This window comes from Ochlerotatus camptorhynchus, unplaced genomic scaffold (genome assembly GCF_037179485.1).
Source record: "Ochlerotatus camptorhynchus isolate MF236.1 unplaced genomic scaffold, CSIRO-AGI_Acam_v1.1 ptg000361l, whole genome shotgun sequence".
In the NCBI taxonomy this organism is placed as follows: Eukaryota; Metazoa; Arthropoda; class Insecta; order Diptera; family Culicidae; genus Ochlerotatus; species Ochlerotatus camptorhynchus.
The window spans coordinates 13537900-13556825 of NW_027040849.1; the positions used below are offsets into that span (position 1 = coordinate 13537900).

Sequence of the window (18926 nt, forward strand, 5' to 3'; positions counted from 1 at the left end):
TCAAAAAGTGTTCATGAGCCAGGATCAGGGTCAGTCTTGAGATTTGACATTGTCATTGACAGACTTTCGCGCGATATTAACAAATTTATTCATCACATAATCACTGACAGACTTGATTCTCAAAAAAACCTCCTTGAAAATATCATTCATTTCGTCAATGACAAAGGTTCACCTACTAGCAAAAAGATTAATTTCCGTCATTCTGAGTCCCATTATTGTTATCAAAGTAGTTCAGGACGTAGATGCCTGTTCACTTTAACGGCTCCATGTAATTGTGTTGCTCAAGTCATCTTATTTCGTTACAAATTTAGATAATAAAAAATCTACAATCGTCGTTACTGACAGCATTGTCATTGAAAATTGACATGGTTTGCCTTGACTGTGACTGTTAGCTCAAATGAGTGACCAAAGCAAAATTGTTATATTCATTACATTTTTTCAAAATAATTACACACCTGGGGGAGAAAAACTTGGCTAAATATAACACACGTGTAATTCAATTAAAGATGTAAAACAGTGTAACCAAATTTTAAAATTTTCACTTGATTATGAATGTCTATAAATATCTGTGAAAAAAACTAAAAAGTCTGTAAATGTCTGCATCGAAAAAAAAATGTCTGCGAAAAAAATAAAAGTCTGTAAATTCACAGACATGTCTGCAAATCTGGCATCTATGGCTGGTAGCCATCACTGCTGTCAAAATAGTGATTTTAGTGACCGTGTTGAAGAAATAAGTGACTAAATAGTGACTTATAGTTGTAAAAATAGTGACTAAAAAGTGACCCTGAATTGAATTAAAAGTCAATTTTATTGAAATCTCTAAGGAATTTCTGACAAGCACAACTCCTGTGAACTTCAAAGGAAAATTCCAAGGGCATTCTGAGGATAATTTCATAAAGTTTGTGGTAGCATAAGTCCTTGATTTTTTTTAAATACCCAAAGAAGGATCACAGTTAAATCTGAGAATAACTACAGGACATCTTCAAAAGAAGATTTTGCCAAACAAATTATGAGAAGAAATCTAAGGAATTTGATAATAGAAATGCCAATCAATTCTTAGGAGACTTTCAATGTGAGTAGAACTCCAAGGGAAAGAGTGAGACTCAAAAGGAAATCTAAAATGAATTCAATTAATATTCTGATAATCTTTCCAAAGGGTGTCTTATTGTGGCGAATTTCAAGGTAATCTCTATGTTTGTTAAAGAAAATTTAATGCGGAGGAAAACTTTATCGAAATTTCCAAATTTCCCAAATTTTTCCTAAAATTAATGAATCTGCTTTGAAGTTCTTTTGTAGTTTGAGAAACTAGCCCGATGCTCACAATACTACTCATCAAATTCTTAAATTTCCGTGAACTTTATAGAACTTCCTAAAGTCCTAAAAAATCATGAATCTCTTCTTAAGGTTTAACAATTCACTGAAGTTCTCAAAATACTTTAAACTTTATGTGACTTCTCTTATGTTAACGGAACTGCTCTGAGATTCTCTATTCTTTTCTGAAATTCTCAAAACTTCTCCAAACTTTTTGCAGTTCTCAATGTTTAAAATGTTTAGGCTTCAGTGAACTTCTGAACAATTACAAAGACCTCAATTAAATTTTTAACGTCTCTGAAGTTATATGAAAATCTGGGAACGGCTTTAAATCTCCCACCAATTTTCTCACTAATGGCTGACATCACCCTGAAATTCCTCCAATTTTCGGAGCTTACTAAACTTCTTTCAAATGCTCCCGCATTCATAAAAATTCCTGAAGTTTGCGGATCTCCTCTTAAGCTTCATAGATTTATATGACGTTCTCGAAATGTTTCTGAAGACCACTGTCCTTCTGTGAAGTTTTCGAAGTTTCAAAAATTTCTGGATTTTTTGTGCTCCCGCAGTTTTCATGGAATTAGAACGAAATAATTAATAATTAATGATTTCCACTGAAGTTCTCATTCTTCTTCTTCTTCTTCTTCTTCTTCTTCTTCTTCTTCTTCTTCGCATTTCAAGCTTATTGCGTATGGCATTATTAGCTTATTGCGTGCTCTCAACTTAGTGTTCTAGATGCACTTCCACAGTTATTAATTGAGAGCTTTCGCAGCCTGTACCATTTTTGCATTAGTTTAATTGTGTTGCAGCTACAATCATACTCTATGCCCAGGAAGTCGAGAAATTTTTCAACCCTAAAAATTCTTAGACCGGACCGGGAATCGAACCCAGCCACCTTCAGCATGGTCTTGCTTTGTAGCTGCGCCTTTACCGACTGAGCTAAGGGAGGCCCCTGAAGTTCTCATGATTTTTCTGAATTTCATGAAACTTCCATTAAATTATCGACACTAAATTAAAAATTCTTCAATAGTCTGGTGTTATTACAACTACCTAAACGATTAATGAATTTCTTTTAAGTTCTCTAGAAAGCCCTGAATTGATCGGTTTAAGAACCTGCAATTTTCTGAAATTAATTGCCTTGCAGTTATTTTCCCTGAACTATGCTTACCTGAAGTTCTCTAAATTTGTTTAATAATCCGGCAAATTTTCTGATATATATGTTCAAAATTCCCTGACGTTTTTGGATGAATCATAGAATTCTTGGAATACCCCATAGCTCCACAGAATTCCTTGTAAGTCGCTGCAAATTTGCTGAAGTTAATGGGATTATTGTGAAGCTATCTGATCGTCCTCGAAGTACTCGGATCTTCACTGAAACTTAATGAAACTATCTAAATACTAAGTTCTTTGGAGTTTCTTGAAGATATTTATCGCTGCTTGCTAAAAGTTATCGCATTTTTTTAGATTAATGCAACTTCGTTGATATTCTCTAATCAACTTAGCTAAATTTCCGCATTTTTAAAAGTTTTTGATATCTCCATGATATAACACCCTTAAAATACTCTCACGTTTTCCGGATGTTCATATAATTTTAATCACGTTCCAGAAGTTCTGTCGGAGCTTTGCTGAAGTTTCCGGAACTTCCTTTAGGTTTCTACAATTTTCTTGAAATTATTTGAACCCCCCCTTTGATTCTCTGATCTGTCTTGATGTTCTCGAAGCTTCCCTAAAGCTCTCAATTGTATTGAAGATAAATTTCCCTGAAATTCTTTGGAGTTCTGTGAAGTTCCTGAGATATTTCTGAAGTTTTCATAAATTATTCGATGGTCTCTGTACATCCCTGAAATTCTCGGAACATCTTAAGGGTTCTCTAGGTAGCTTATTAACCATAGTATCGTACCAAACGCATAATTGACGTGTTAACGCCGAAATAATGGATTTATTTGAAATTTACTGCTCAATAGGCCCAAAATGGGAGATTAGGCCGAAGTAGTTCTCTACCCTATAGATATTTAACCTGCTCTAATAAGTCTGAACTAAAGTCATGGGAACTACTCTTAAGATCTGAAATTCCCCAAAGATCTCTAGATCTAGCTTTTCTGAGGTGCTTAGAACTTCTTAAAAAATATTTCTCAAGTTCGCTTGACACCTGTGATGTGCTTTGAAATTCTATGAGCTTCATAAAAGTTCCTAACAATTTTCGGATGTTAAAAGAACCGATTTGAGGATCTTAAAGCTTCCCGTAACCTCCCCATAATTTCAGTGTGTTTACCTTCCTTATGTTACCGTAGTTTGTATATGGAGCTTTACTAAAATTCTCAGCACTTCTTTTCATTCCTCAGAACTTCTTCAAATTTCCTACAATTGTTGTGAAGTTAATGGGACTGCAATGAAGATCTCTAATCTTTCATAGAGTTAATTACGAACTTGAAAATAATCATTTAATGTTTTACTTAATTCAGGGACTTTGAACATTTTCAATATCTTGAACTTGTACATGAAAAGTTGTTCAGGGAGCCAAGGCCTTTTGGCTGGTGGACAGAAATTTATTTTTTTGTTTCACATCATTGCGAGACCTGCTAAATTGTTATCGGCAAAGTTGTCCAGGAGATCAAAAATTTTTCGTTGGTCGACAGTACAGAATTTTCTCACTACGCGGCGCTAAGATATACGTGAAATCTTCGCATATATAATATCTTGAGATCCTTGTCAAGGCTATTTTGTCATTAATGCATCCACCAAAATCTCATTAAGATTAGAATATGTCTAGTTGACCCACCCTGGAGAAGATTCTGAAGGGTGTATTCTCGAAGCTTTTCAAGATTGAGATTATTTTTTTTAATGATTTTCTCATTTAAATGTTTGCTCATTGCTAAATTTACCAAAATACAGTTATATCCAATGAACTATAGATTGAAAATCGAAGATTGTAAAAAATAAGCCAACAAATTGTAGCATGGCGGTGGCATAAAAGTTGATTTTCATGGGTCATTTGTGAAAAAGATGTTTTGCTTTCAAGTAATCCTTAACAAATTCATAATTAAAACCTTATGGCTTTTATGAAGAAAACTTTCAGGCTTAATTGTATTTATCTAAAGCCATTTTGCTTGATCCTTACCCGTTCAGATGTATGAAGGCAAAGTTGCGAGTAGGCTCTGCCTTTGAACAAGTTGGACGTGCATTTTCTCCGCTATTTATTTAGCGAGTAAATCGGAGACGAGCCAGCTGAAGGCTGAAAGTCTCCTTAATAAAGATATAAAAAAAAAAAAAATTAGCGAGTAAAAAATAGGAAAATATATTTCGTCATATTTTTATAACAGTAAAAAAAACCAACCATCACACCGGTCCAGAAGTCGATAACAAAGAGTTCAAGCAAAGAGTCAAGAAGGAGCTCCGAAAGCAAACTCCCCCACAGAACCCCCGACGTTCTTTCGTTTTCGACGACGTCACGGAGAAACGACCCACAAGTGGAGATCCTGGAGACTCCTTTAATCACAGATACAGACGGGAAATTCCCCAGATTAAAAGAAATCACCATGGATCAAGGTGTATTCAAAAAGAAGCAACATTTTATTTCAGTTGAAAAGTATCATCAGTACGAGGTGGAGGAAGCGGTCAAGGGTGGATATCATTCTGATTCAAGCAAGAAAGATGGACCAGCAGCGCCATGCAATTTCACCATTGATATTGTTCATGGATTCATTTGGTGAGTTCGTTCCTATTAATTAATTCACTTGTGATGTTGATTGTCATCAGCGTTGAACAGCCAGAAACAGTTGCAGAATTAGCTTTCCATTAATGAGAGCTTTCCATTTATTTGATTTAAATAGTTGTAAATTTAACTGCAAATACATAGACAAACAAACATCATTTGATGTTCTGTTTATAGTCACCTGTGTACGCTACAATCAGCATTATTTTACCAAAGCGATCCATGCTGCAAACCTTTCCCCACATTCAACATCCCAGTAATTTCTCGTGGAAGCGCCGAGGACTTCTAGGTTTCCTGCACAGCGAGTGTCATGTCAACACATTCCTTCCCATTCCCTATTTGACCTGCATTCGGACACGGCCCGGTATTAGATCTGCTGTTTTTACACATTGCGGATCAATGTTAGTCCCAAACATCATCTGTTGGTTCTTTGTATAAATGCAGCTGATCTGGCGATAACAGAGCAGCAGCCATGGGCGGTTAATCATGCTCATGCTGGTGCTCATGCAAGTAGTCGCTTACCCAGTGCTTCCAAATCAGGTTGGCTTGGATTAGAGATAATCGCCATCATTGCCACAGCACGGTGGCGCCATTATCGTGGGTGCAGAGTGGATTGACACTATTGAATGACCCCAGGAAGAAGTGATTCTGCTAGCGTACTAATCAAATTCCAGTTCGACATGGTCAAATAACCCTGTATCAACGGAATTCAGAAGTATATTATTTTGTATGGATCCCCAGGACACATCGGAGTAAATGAAAACGAGGAAACAGCATATTTTGCAGCCTTTGGCAGACTAGCAAGCTGCTACACCTGGGAGGTCCCTGCCCTGGATCTACATCATTGGCTCGTGCCCACAATATTAAACTGCTGCAAATGCGGAATGCTTACAGTCAGGAAATCATTTCTTCCGGAGGATTAAGGGGGATACCAGGAGATGGGAAGACCCACCATTAAGGAGGATTGACGACATACCTTAATCGCAAGGGCGTAGACAAGTTCCACATTAAATTTGTGTCAAACTGCATAATTGATTTTCAAATTTGCATGGTGAAGAGCATATTCCATATTGACTTGATAATAGTGACAAAAATCGGGTAGTGACACACCGCCGTTATGAATTTCTATATTGTATATTTCAAATCAAAAATATTGTTTATGTTCATAGATTTCACATAATCCTTTCCCCTTTGTCCTTCTCCTTTTCCTTTCCCTCTTCTCTTTTCAGAAAGCAAGTAATGGCGCTATAGCCATAAGTCATGAAAGGCTAGGACAAGAGTTAGTGCTCATGCCGCAACCGTCAGAAGAAAATGGAGCATCACTTAACCTTTCTAGCTTTGATGCTTCCAACGACCAACCAATCATATAATTAGATGTCCACGTTTCATCCATTTATTGGATTCTGAAGCATCGTGTTTAAATCTTCGATTTAAACAGGCCCGATGTTTTCTGAATCATCTTGCCCCTTAAATACTGCACAGTAGGCCTGGCCGTTTTGATATGTGTGACGCATCTTCTATGTGGAACATATATCAAATAGACAAGAAAAATGATGTAGGTATATATATCATTTTCGAGAATGCTTTCAAGAACTGGCTGTGTTGGTGTTAGATTAGATTAGATTAGATTAGATTAGCATTTATGGAGGCAAAGTTGCATGCAAAAAGTTAAACGTCAAAGTTTGTTTATCTTTCGATAGTTGCCCTGTGGGATTCAGGGTTCTTCCAGGCGGTTTTCTTCCAATGGATTGGGAGCAGTTACTCAGATAGTTTGCGATACTGTTTCGCAACATTTCGTATTTCGAACAGCTGGAAGCGCAATCGTTCCCGAAAAAGATCCCCTTCTTCCGGATGGTTACAGAAGTGCACCATCCAACGATGCAGGGATGTACGCTTGAATGAAATTTTCGAAGAGTTGATTCTTTCGCCGAATTAAATCGCTGCTATGGATCGAAAACCAGCTAATCTCCGCTAACTAACAGTTTCAGTGTTTTACTGTCGGTTGTTATTTCGATTGTCATCTATTCGCAAGATCTGGAGAAGGCTGATATGTTTTATGAATGCGATGGCCCCGCTCACTTTACTCTTCTCCGCCATATGGTTGATGGTGTGCTGATTCTTCTAAAGAAGTAAATTTTGCTGAAATCGACTTGAATTTTTCATCCTACTTCGTCTATTCTTCGAGATTTCCTTGTCATAAATTTGGTTTTTATTAACTATGAGGAACCATCTTTTAAGCTCAATTTGTAAATAGAGTAAATGGGGAGTTTATGGTGCACTTTAAAAAGCCGAAACAATAAATACTTTTTACTCTTATGCAAAAACTAATGGTTTTATGGTTGCTTTTATAATGATAGAACACGTTTATAAAGTATTTTATCACGACATTAATAAACAATTGCTAATGACGTTTATGCTTGAATTACAGAGCAGTTTTAAGGAGGGATTGAGAACTGTTTTAAATTTATTTTTAAAACAAAACAGTTTTTGACTTTCTTGCCAGACTATAAAAGGTTTTTAAAACAGCAAAAAGCTGAATTACTAAGCAGGAATGTTTTACACTTTGAAATGCTGTATTTATACTAAATGGATTGTTCGTTGCCTTTATAAAACCATCATAAATCAAAGTGGATGCCAAATGGTTACTGAATTGTTACTTGGGAATTCTCGCATATCAAATATCATTAAATAAAAATACAATTTACAGCAGCCTAAGTGAGATAAGACAAATATATTCTGGATTTCTTTTACTGGTGAAGATTTTCATGCAGATTTGTGGTTCCACTTGTATACCTCTGATAAAATAGTGGTTACAAGTATCTCAGATAGAAAACATTATCTTAAAAGATCAATATCGCTGAAACTTCCACCAAATTAATGTTTAGAGTTTCCCTCATTTTAGGTAATTTCAAAATGTATTATCGAGGGGTCTAAAACAAAAAAATCCCTGTTTTACGTATGCACGGACAACGAGACTAACTCAGAGAGTGCTCAGTTGATTGGAGAAATTTATAAAACCGTACACTCCCGATTACAAGTTTAAGGACACCTCCAAAAAAAGTTCAATTTTCATTCTTTTTAGAACATTTGAAAGATTTGAAAAGGAAATACGAACAGGAAAAATGCTCAATATCATTTTCAAGTTTTGTATACCAAAAGTTCACCCAAAGTTACACTATTTTTTTTTTAAATTTACTCAGAAGAATCTTGATTAATTTTCTTAGAATTGACTTGAAAAAAAAAAATAAACGTAGTATACCCTTATGCTATACCATTCATACCATTCAAATAACCTAAGGAGATCAAAAATTGGACGTAAAATGAGAGAGCTTTCAACAAAACACATTTCCATGTTCACCATTCGGAAGAACTTTGCCGCATGTACAACTTTGACGATGACAGTTACTTCCTGACCTTAAACTATATATATATAAATATTTTACATGCACCCTAGCGCCGCATAGCGAAAATATTCTGAACTATTTACTGTTCACCAGCAAAAAAGCTTTGATCTCCTAAACAACTTCGCCGAAGACAATAATTTTCTAGCTGTTCGGGATCTCGAGATCTAGAATATGCGAGAAGTTTACATGTATACTAACGCCACGTGGTGAGAAAATTCTTAACTACTGTTTACCAGCCAAAAAGTCTTGACCCCCAAAACAACGTTGCCGAAGACAGCGACTTTCTATCTGATCAAGATCTCGAGCTATTGAATATACGAGAAAGGCACGTATATACTAGCGCCGCAAAGTGAGAAAATTCTGAACTAATGTCCACCTGCGAAAAAGCCTTGACCTCCTGAACAACTATGCCGAAGAAAGTACCTTTCTATCTGGTTGGGAACTCGAGGTATTTTATATCAGATTTCCACAAGCAAATTCTGATATGCTTTGACCTCCTGAAAAACTTTGTGACAGACAGTAACTTTCTATCTGGTCAGGATCTCGAGATAAATCTCATGGGAAAATTTCACATACATACTAGCGCTACGTAGTGAGCAAATTCTGAACTACTGTCCACCAGCGACAAGGCTATGATCTCCTGAACAACTTTATCGAAGACAGTAACTTTCTATCTGGTCAGGATTTCGATATAATCCATGTTGTAATCAATTAAGTCAAATCCCACTGTAATCAAAGTTTAGCTTGTTTAGATCAAAACAAATTTTTTGAGGAATACTAGTTGGTTTCAGATCGATTGGTAACTCAGCAGCAAAATGGCAATGGAAAATTCATGTGTGTTGTACAAAGTACAACAGCGCGAGTAACGGAGGATTAAACTGAAATGATTCTTTGACAGTTCGCTTTAAGTATTCATTCACAAGTGGTTCACGATTGTGTGACGCAATGTATTGAGGCAAATGAATCAATTAATGAATAGTTAAGACTCAAGCAGCTCAGTTAGAAATGGTTTATGAACCAGATAAACAAAAATGTATCGAATGAACCCATTCAGATAATTTTGAACCAATCTTGCTCATATTGGTTCATGACTCATTTGCGTTATTGTGTGCAGAGTTAGTTTTCTTTGCTCATTGATTTCTTGTATTACATTGAATCACAGAAGTTCAAATTCAAAATCATGGCCCCTTCGTTTACCATGACATGACTGGTAGCGGTCCTTATCAGTAAATTGAAATCTTATCACTCCTAGAATACCCACTAGACTGATGCAAAATTTGACATTTTCGCTCCACAGTGCTCAAACGGTTTCAAATCAGGTCCTGATTAGTCTCCAAAAAATTTAAACTCATTTGGTAAGAAACTGACTTGGCACAAACTATTCGAAGTTTGTATGGAAAGTACTATGGAAAAACCAAACTTGTTGTTCATTGTCTTCTACCCATTTTCCATATTGCTTTTTCGAAAATTTCTAAAACTATGCTTACGGGAAATTGTCTAAGCTACAACTTTGCGGTATACTGTTTTTCAGCCAAATGTCAAATTGAATTGTTATTAATTGCTTAAGAGATTGATAGTCTTATGGCATGATCAAGCAGCTGTTCTGTGGGTAACACTGTATTCTGCAGTGTGGCTACTATCATGATATTTGTGCTCTATTCTTCGCACCAGAAACACCAATGTTGCCTGCTGAACAGTTGAATGAGCATAATCATCAGACATCAGTGATATCAGTGATCAGTGATGAGGTAAATTGTTAGATAGATATGAACAAAAACATAAGTTTTCCCATAGTAATTCCCATATAAACTTGAAATGGTTTGTGCCAAGTCTGTTTCTTACTAAAGTAGTTCAAATTTTGGAAGGCTAAGCAGGACCCAATTTGGAACCGTTTAAGCACTGTGGAGCGAAAATGTCAAATTTTGCATCAGTCTAATACCCACTGTGCATCGAGCACGATGATCCAAAGCCTACTAATTCGAACATAGTGTCACGGAGGCAGCCGCCAGCTGTGTGGCTAGCAGCAGCGATCATTGGGGGTGGTGAATCATATCACCATCGCTCACTCGCGCGCGCACCTCATATCGTCCCGCCGCACTCACATACCCGATCTTCAGGTTAATCCAGCAACAACAGCAAAAGTAGCAGCAGCAGCAGCTTCAGGGTTTGTTTGGAATTAAGAATTACGCAAAGTACAATCTTTTATATATGCGATTCGGTGGTGTCGATTTGTCATCACTAGTCAATCTCCGTTCAGTTGAGTAGGTTGTGTTTACCTAAACGGGTGGACTCTTTCGGTCCGTAGGAGTTTTCGGAGTGTGTTTGATTGTGGCTTTGGGAAAATTGGAGCACGTTACTGTTTTGCGTTGGAAGAATGGGTGTGCTGAAAGGATTCATCAAGTTCAACGGCTACACGGTGGCTGTTACGTGCATAAACTACTCGCTGACGCGAGTGCTGGAGTCAAATCTGGAGGGGAAAATTCTAGACAACTTTTCCTGTAAGTATTGAAGCTTGAATCGTGGCATAGGATGATATTCAAGGACTAATTTAAAGGACCATTTTAGGGTTGAAAACTTTTCTAGCAACTGCGAGTCAACCGTCATCGATATCGTACATAGGCCTGCTAATTGCCAGTATTACGCTATTCCTAGGAATATTCTGGGTAAGTCGAACCACTCCTTGAAGGAAGCCAGCCGATCGTTAACACATGATCTCACCCCCGCAGGAATGCAAGGCCTTAATGATCCCATTTGTGATCGCCTACATGGAAGTGCTGTACGAGGAGACGGATGGTACTTTTCTAATGGCAAAGCTGTGGGAGGTGATATTCACCTTTTACGCGGCACTCAGTCTGTTGATGCTGTTCTCGATGGGAATATGTACCTGCTGTAGCGGTAAGGACGACCGTGGAAAACCGAAAAATTCTTGGATATCCCAGTGCTGTTGGACGTTCTGGTGCTGCCGATGCTGTCGCCGAGGTCGTGAAGTTCATCCGGCTTTCGACGCCAATTCGCACTGTTCGTGTGAGACGCTGAACATCAGAACAGCCGGACCAGACGATAAGCACTATCATCGGGTGATATTCGTGTAGGCGGAATTGGCACGATGACGACGGTTTTTGATGAAACAGTATTTTGTTAATCAGCAACGAGCCCGATGACCAAAGAGTTCAAGCCAATGATGCGGACAGTGGGTAATGGCTCGGTTCAATGACACAACCATACCCATTCCTCGGAGGATTGATCATCGAACGATGAGCCAGCGATCTTGAGCGGATCCTGGTTTCGACGAAAACGATTACTTTTAACATACGAGTAATGATCCCACCTTTTATGTAAGACAAAGAGAGAGCCTACGAGTGGGTCATTAGAGTGTATTTAGGCGAGCGAACGAAGTTGCCATGAAGTGATTTGTGAAATTAGTGATGCTTAGAAAGTGATTTAGAAAATTATATGCAGCAAATCAATCCAGAGAAAATATAGCAATTGTTAAGTGAGCAACAACACAAGGACGATCGGATGATTTCTGTGAAATCCAGTCCTTTAGGGTGCAAATATTTATATGTGAATTTAGATGTATTTACAAACTGCCTATCTCCTACGAATTATTTCCATCAAACTGAAACTGCTATTTACTCAGTAGGGAAAATCGAATAAAACTTGAAGTTTCAAAAAAATCGAACTCCTTTTTCCAACAAGCCAATTAAAAATGCATTTTTCAAGATCCCGCCCATCCAATCAGTCAATTAGTCACAGAGATTTAATGATTGGAATTAACCGAAAGGTTATCATTCCCCGTGAGTCATCTGAAAAACAATCGCTACATATGTAAGAGCAAGGCACAGGTGTGAAGCGATTCCTACAACAGGCGAATGACAATTAGTTTATGACAGCTTTGCGAGAGATGAGGTATTTTTTTTTTGCTGAATGTTTATTATTTTGAATCGATTTCCATTGGAAATCGCGGGTGCTGTGGCAGTGTGATGAATTGACGTGATTGATGATCATAGTAATTAAGTGCGAGAAGCTTCTTTAAACAAACATTCAAGCACGACTCACCTGTCGTAGGTAAGTCAATATTTGCAAAATCAATCCACAGTTGGAGGGAGAGCGAGAGAGATCCTCAGATTAATGCAAGTTGAATGGGGACGTTTTGAAATCAAGTAGAGTACTTATATATCCCTACCCTTGGTCTAATATGAAGCCTGCAATAACAATGCCGTATCTTATGTAATAATTGAGCTGCAGTCGATATTTCACTGTGAACATGCAAGTTTGGATTTTATTACTATTTGGATATTAATTAGGCACGACTGAAAATTGTAAAACTCACAATTTTAACCTGAAATCTTTCCAGCTGCGTGGATGTAATGTCGGTCTGCATGGATGCAACTCGAAGATGAACCTCGATCTGCAAAGGTAAGGCATGTGAAATCTCGCTTCTTTTTCACTCCTTATCATTCATACGTAACCACATTGTTGCCATCACTATCACTTCTTGCGTAAAATATGATGAGGAAGGTTAGCGAAAAATTATTTTCTCCATTGTGTATCGTTGCATAAACACGTTAGCAATTAATGAGAAGTCTAGACTAACATTTGAAAAGGGTGTAACTCCAAAATGACCATATCGAAAAAATCGCTTCCGAATTTTGATGACCTAAAAATTAATCCTATTTCACGGCTTTCCATTTTCTGGATGATTTTATAAGCTTGACATATAGTTAATAGTGTAATCTATCATCATGCATCACTAAAAACAAATTGTCGTGAAATTGGGAATAAAACATCATACGCTCTGATAATTTCTTACATGCTGTTACCCCTCGGATCTTCCATCCTTTGAACTACCAACACAGGTGATACGCCGTGGAAATACACCCTCGGGATTTTTGTTGTTGTTCCGCCTTGATTCTTCGTTCGCAAATTTTGTGAGAGTGGAATTAGGCCCGGAGATTGTTTGGTCTTCTTTTTGTTCGTTGTTTACACGTGAATTATCAATCGGATGCATTTCAAATGAATCGGGCGTGACTAGATACTACAGAATAAGTACGTTTGGCATATTAAAACAAAATAATTCATAGTTCTGGTGCAAGGCGTAACAACCAGATACATCATAGAGTTGAAAGTTCGTTTGAAATTCGCCATGTAAGTAGAAACGTTTTTGATGATTTGAAGTGATATTTTCTGCTACACACTTAGAAAAATTGATTTAAATTTAGGTGCTCTGAGACTGACATATACGAGCGTCAATATTGACATAAAATTGAATCATAAAAGACGCGAAATTCAGCTCAATCAAACGTACTTTCAAACTTTTCAGTCTGGGAGCACTTAATTTGACATGACCTGTTTGTTTACGTCTCATCCTTTATGTCAAAGATGGATTCCGTCAAGTGTAAGATTAGGTATTTCTAAGTGTGTACTTTTTCGTGTTTTTCTAGTAGTTTGTGAAATGTTCTCTCTATATGTGGCGAAATATGGTTTATTTACATTTTGGAGTTACGCCGTTTTCTAATGTTAGTTTAGAAATGGAAATCTCGTTAAGGTGATTTCTTGTAGAGTCCACAAATGGCGACCACGTAGGCTATACATGACTTCCACTTCAAATTTTCAATTACACACATTGTAAGGAGGATCCTGGTAGGGCCTCCAAATTCCGACTTATGCGCCAGACGACGAGAGTCGTCTGCCAGAACTCAAGGTTGGATTGCCCAGCTAGCTCTTTTTCAACCCCACAACGGAATCCACCTCCTATAATGTCCCAATACCTTCCAAAGCTTCCTTCCCAATTTCCAATCCCAAGAGTTCCTTAAATTCGAATTATAGTAGGTATTCCGATTCAATAAATTGAAACTAAATTTAAAGTTTTGATTGAAAAATAATAGAAAACGATTTATCTCTCATGCAATAAAATGGTTTAATTGAAACGCTTAAATTTTGAGTCTAATAAAAAAGTCTATAAAAGTTGGATTTATGTTTGCATGGTGATTTCCTTAAAACCTTCCCTTTTCCTACTTTCTCCTAACGGGTGACGTCATTCAGTAAGTGTGTTCCCTGAACGTGAGTCAACCTACTTGCAATAGATTCCCCCCATTGCTTCCCCTACTAATATAATAGTTTGCCCTACTAATGCTGGTGGTGGGGTGTGTTCGTGTGGGTACTAAAAAGCGGTTCAGGTACTTACAGGACTCGTCGTTGATCGGAGGTTACCTGGTCGGCCAACGGCTGGTTGACCGAGAACGACTCATAGGCCCATGCGGTTCGAACGGAGCGGGACTTCGGTGCTCTCTAGCACCAGGAAAGTGATTCGCGGCTTCTTCAGGCTACGTCGGAGATGTGCACTTGATTGCTGGGCTCTGATCGGGACTGGTCAATACCTTCTACCCGGGACGTGAGTCTGGGCGATTCTCTCTGGCGGTGGCAAGCTTTCCCCGTACAGATTACTCGCGGATTGTGGCAACCACGTTGTAGCGGAGTGGTGCTCGCGAGGCCGAACTTCCTTCACCGATGACCACGCTCTCTGCAACTATTCTTAGCGGCACGCAGCCGCGAGGCGAAGAATAGTCCCAGGGGATCGCCCCCAGTCTCACCGATAGCACGCGGATAGCTTTTTGGATGCTGTTGAAGCCGTAGCTAGGAGAAACTTCCAACCCGCACAATCTCCACGAAACGCACTCGCCAAAACCCCAATGGTGCACGTGTTCACGTGTGGTGACTCACGTTTTTTTTTAACTGCAATGTCTGATTTCTTATCAGTTCTTTTATTTGGACTCACGTTTTCTTCCCTATTAAAATTTTATGATTAGTTTTATATACTGCAATCAAATTCACCACGCGCTTACTTTACAGGATTTTCAAGTTATTCACGACTCACGATTTTTTCTTAATTTATCAATTTACTTTAAATAAACTCTGGAAATACATAAAAACTATAAATTACTATTCAATTCAATTCACTGCACTTCTTGCTTTTAAATTACTTTTCAATTGATTAACTATCACTCCGAATTTAGCTTCGATATTCACTTGTAAAAATGTAGACTTTACTGTTCGGCGGTCTGAACGGGAAAGATCGAGCGGGTGCTCTTTCTTGATCCAGAAGCCTCAATTTTCCTATTTTCCGTTTTTATTCCGGTTCTGATTTCTTGATTCTAAAATTATATATTCTAAATTTTCTTCGCGATTTGATCGGTAAGTTGACCTTTTGATCACTGACGTGTAAACCCCACCCACTTAACACCCATCATTACTGATTCGAGCACATTGGTTGCCTACCACGAAGGCGCAAATTTAAATCACAAATAGGGTTCTTTATGAAACGACGGTGAGCCCGTTTCACATTTAGTTCTTTTCATTGATCAATTATCTATTATCTCAGCTCTTTCCGTTTTTGAATTGTAGGCGTACTAAATTTGTAGTAATTTTTTCAAAGAGAAAGTTGATTAGTTTTAAGCTGTAAATAGTAGTATTAAGTAGTTTCTCTTCAAATTCTAAAAACAAAACAAACCAATCCCACCAAGGTGGTCGACCGTGTACTAAGTCTAGGACTAATTCTGTAAAACAAATTTTGAATTTTGCCCATACCTAAAGATGAAGAAAGCAATTAAATCACTTAGTAAAAAATTTATATGGTAATCGTCCAAGTTAAACTAAAATAAAGATCATTTAAACTAAAAAAAACTGGTATCAGCTCATTTTCGCTTCGGACGGCGTGGTGAGCAATAGTAGCAGTAGGTCGTGGCAAAGGAGGTGCCAATCGTCATCGCAAATTCTTCGAGATAACCACCATCCGTCGTCTGGCTCGCCGTCGCAGTGTCTGACGTATCTCCGATCTGATCTACGAGGTGTGCTGAAGGTGTTCGTGGAAAATGAGGTCCGTGATGCTGTCACCTACACTAAACACGCCAAGCGTAAGTGGCCATGGATGTCCTCTTCAATAAAACGGCCCTTTTCAGGGCCATCAAGCTTACATAAGTAAAGAGTTGGAATAGAATTTATCTATGCTTGTTTGTCCATATTCAGAACCACAAGCCCCCAACGACCACACAAACTTGGAAGCAGAGGTGCAAGTGATTTTGATTGATTCAGGGTGGCCAGCAAACCGGGAAATCCGGGAATACCGGGAAATATCCGGGAATTTGGAAAGTAACCGGGAAAACCGGGAAAAACCCGTGAATTCTGCAAGAGAACCGGGAAAATAAATTAACCATATCATAGGAACAAATTTTTACATCAGAATTTCAGAATAAACCATTAAAACAGAGTGATCCTTTAGCAAATGAGTGTCTTGCTCTATTTGTCGCATAATTTTCTTCAGTATACCGTCTTATTGTTTTAAGAATTTAATCACTCAGCAATATTGCAAATTGATTTTTGTCGTTTGAATTTCAGATGTAAAGTGCATGGTCCTCTAAAGAAAATATTGAAGATGCTGGAGTTTGGAAACAAATATTTGTAAAAACCGAAACTGAATTATTCTTTTCCGGGGTTTTAATTTTTCGTTGTTCAAAATTCTCATGATGAATTCCAGAATTAACTTGGAATTCTGCTCTGAATTAGCTTGAAATTGTTCTGAAATGAAACAGAAAACACTCCGCGTAATAATTACCGTTGAATTCTTTTAGGAATTTTCTTCCAACCCCTTCTAAGAATTTATTGGAATCCTTCATATAATTCCCGTTCCCGCCTATCCGGAGACTTTGATTCCTTTAAAAATCTTTTCAAACATTCCTTTTAACTCTATTCAAAACAAAAGAAATCTTTCGAAAATTAATTTATAAACCTCTTGGAGTATTTTAAAGAATTTCTTTCTAATTATCTGCAAATTTTTCGGAATCAATTTTGTTTGGGTTATGTGATGAATCATTCGCACTAGGGTTGAAATTATTGCCAGAACATTTTAAGAACTCTGTTTCTTGTTGAATTCCGATCATAATTCTCTTGGAATTCTTCTTAAAATTCATCTGTCATGTTCCTCACGATGCCCATACAAATCTCATCAGAACCACGTAGGAATTTTCTGCAATGTTTTATTTTTATTTTCACAATTCTTTTTTAAATCTACTAAAATTACCTAACAGTTTAATTTAAAACTTGCATTCTTCTCCAAAGAAATCCTTCCAAATTCATCTAACAATTTCTATGGATTTCATGTAAGAATAATTCTGGAAATCTGCTCTTCTCCTTCGAAAACTGTGTGGGAATCCTTCTCAATATTTGTTTTTAATCAACACTTTGAATTCTTTTAAATTTTACTAAAAATTCCAGGGTTTGTCCGCCAGATTCTACAGATTGCTATGTAATTTGTTATTACCCTTAAAATGCTTCCAAGTCTCAGAGCGTGACAATTATGACTCCACGACTCATAAGTATGATGTTTTTTTTTTTTTTTTTTATAAATCTGTGATCTTGAAAAACATTCAAAATTTCACATTTTAATTATTGTTTCTCCAAATTTTGCATCACGAAGCATGTTATTAATCACAAATTTTGAATTAAAGTTCTAGTTTCAGACTCTACACAAATTTCAAAGCTCCAGAATCTTGGGAATCTTCTTAAATCACATTTTTTTATCCTATCAGTAAATTTTGTTTTTTTTTGTTGCATATTAACAACCGGGAATTTTTAAGATTTGAACCGGAAAAACCGGAAAAAACCGGGATTTTCAAAATGAAAATTCACTGGCCACCCTGTTGATTCTCGTAATCAACTTTCTTTTTGAAAAAGATTACTACAAATTTGGATCGCCTACAATTCAAAACCGGAAAGAGTTGAGATAATAGATATTTTTGATCAATTAAAAGAATTTAATGCTCTTCACATTTATTCCGTCCGCTAGCGGTCCTACGTCAAGCTTCCGTTTGTGCCCCTAGGCACAGACCCTTCTACTTTTTTAACTGCAATGTCTGATTTCTTATCAGTTCTTTTATTTGGACTCACGTTTTCTTCCCTATTAAAATGTTATGATTAGTTTTATATACTGCAATCAAATTCACCACGCGCTTACTTTACAGGATTTTCAAGTTATTCACGACTCACGATTTTTCTAAATTTATCAATTTACTTTAAATAAACTCTGGAAATACATAAAACTATAAATTACTATTCAATTCAATTCACTGCACTTCTTGCTTTTAAATTACTTTTCAATTGATTAACTATCACTCCGAATTTAGCTTCGATATTCACTTGTTAAAATGTAGACTTTACTGTTCGGCGGTCTGAACGGGAAAGATCGAGCGGGTGCTATTTCTTGATCCAGAAGCCTCAATTTTCCTATTTTCCGTTTTTATTCCGGTTCTGATTTCTTGATTCTAAAATTATATATTCTAAATTTTCTTCGCGATTTGATCGGTAAGTTGACCTTTTGATCACTGACGTGTAAATCCCACCCACTTAACACCCATCATTACTGATTCGAGCACATTGGTTGCCTACCACGAAGGCGCAAATTTGAATCACAAATAGGGTTCTTTATGAAACGACGGTGAGCCCGTTTC

General features: G+C 37.3%; 2 protein-coding genes across 2 annotated transcripts in view; one reads left to right on the top strand and one right to left on the bottom strand.

The window, feature by feature from the left end:
- The window catches only part of LOC135709432 (protein sax-3-like), a 798478-nt gene that overhangs the window by 186206 nt on the left and 593346 nt on the right, over positions 1-18926 (bottom strand). The window lies entirely within an intron of this gene.
- Positions 10638-12704, top strand: LOC135709704 (uncharacterized). The gene is made up of 3 exons (XM_065232092.1): positions 10638-10922; positions 10990-11087; positions 11151-12704. The coding sequence occupies exons 1-3, from the start codon at positions 10799-10801 to the stop codon at positions 11514-11516; spliced, it is 588 nt and encodes a 195-aa protein (XP_065088164.1). The 5' UTR covers positions 10638-10798; the 3' UTR covers positions 11517-12704.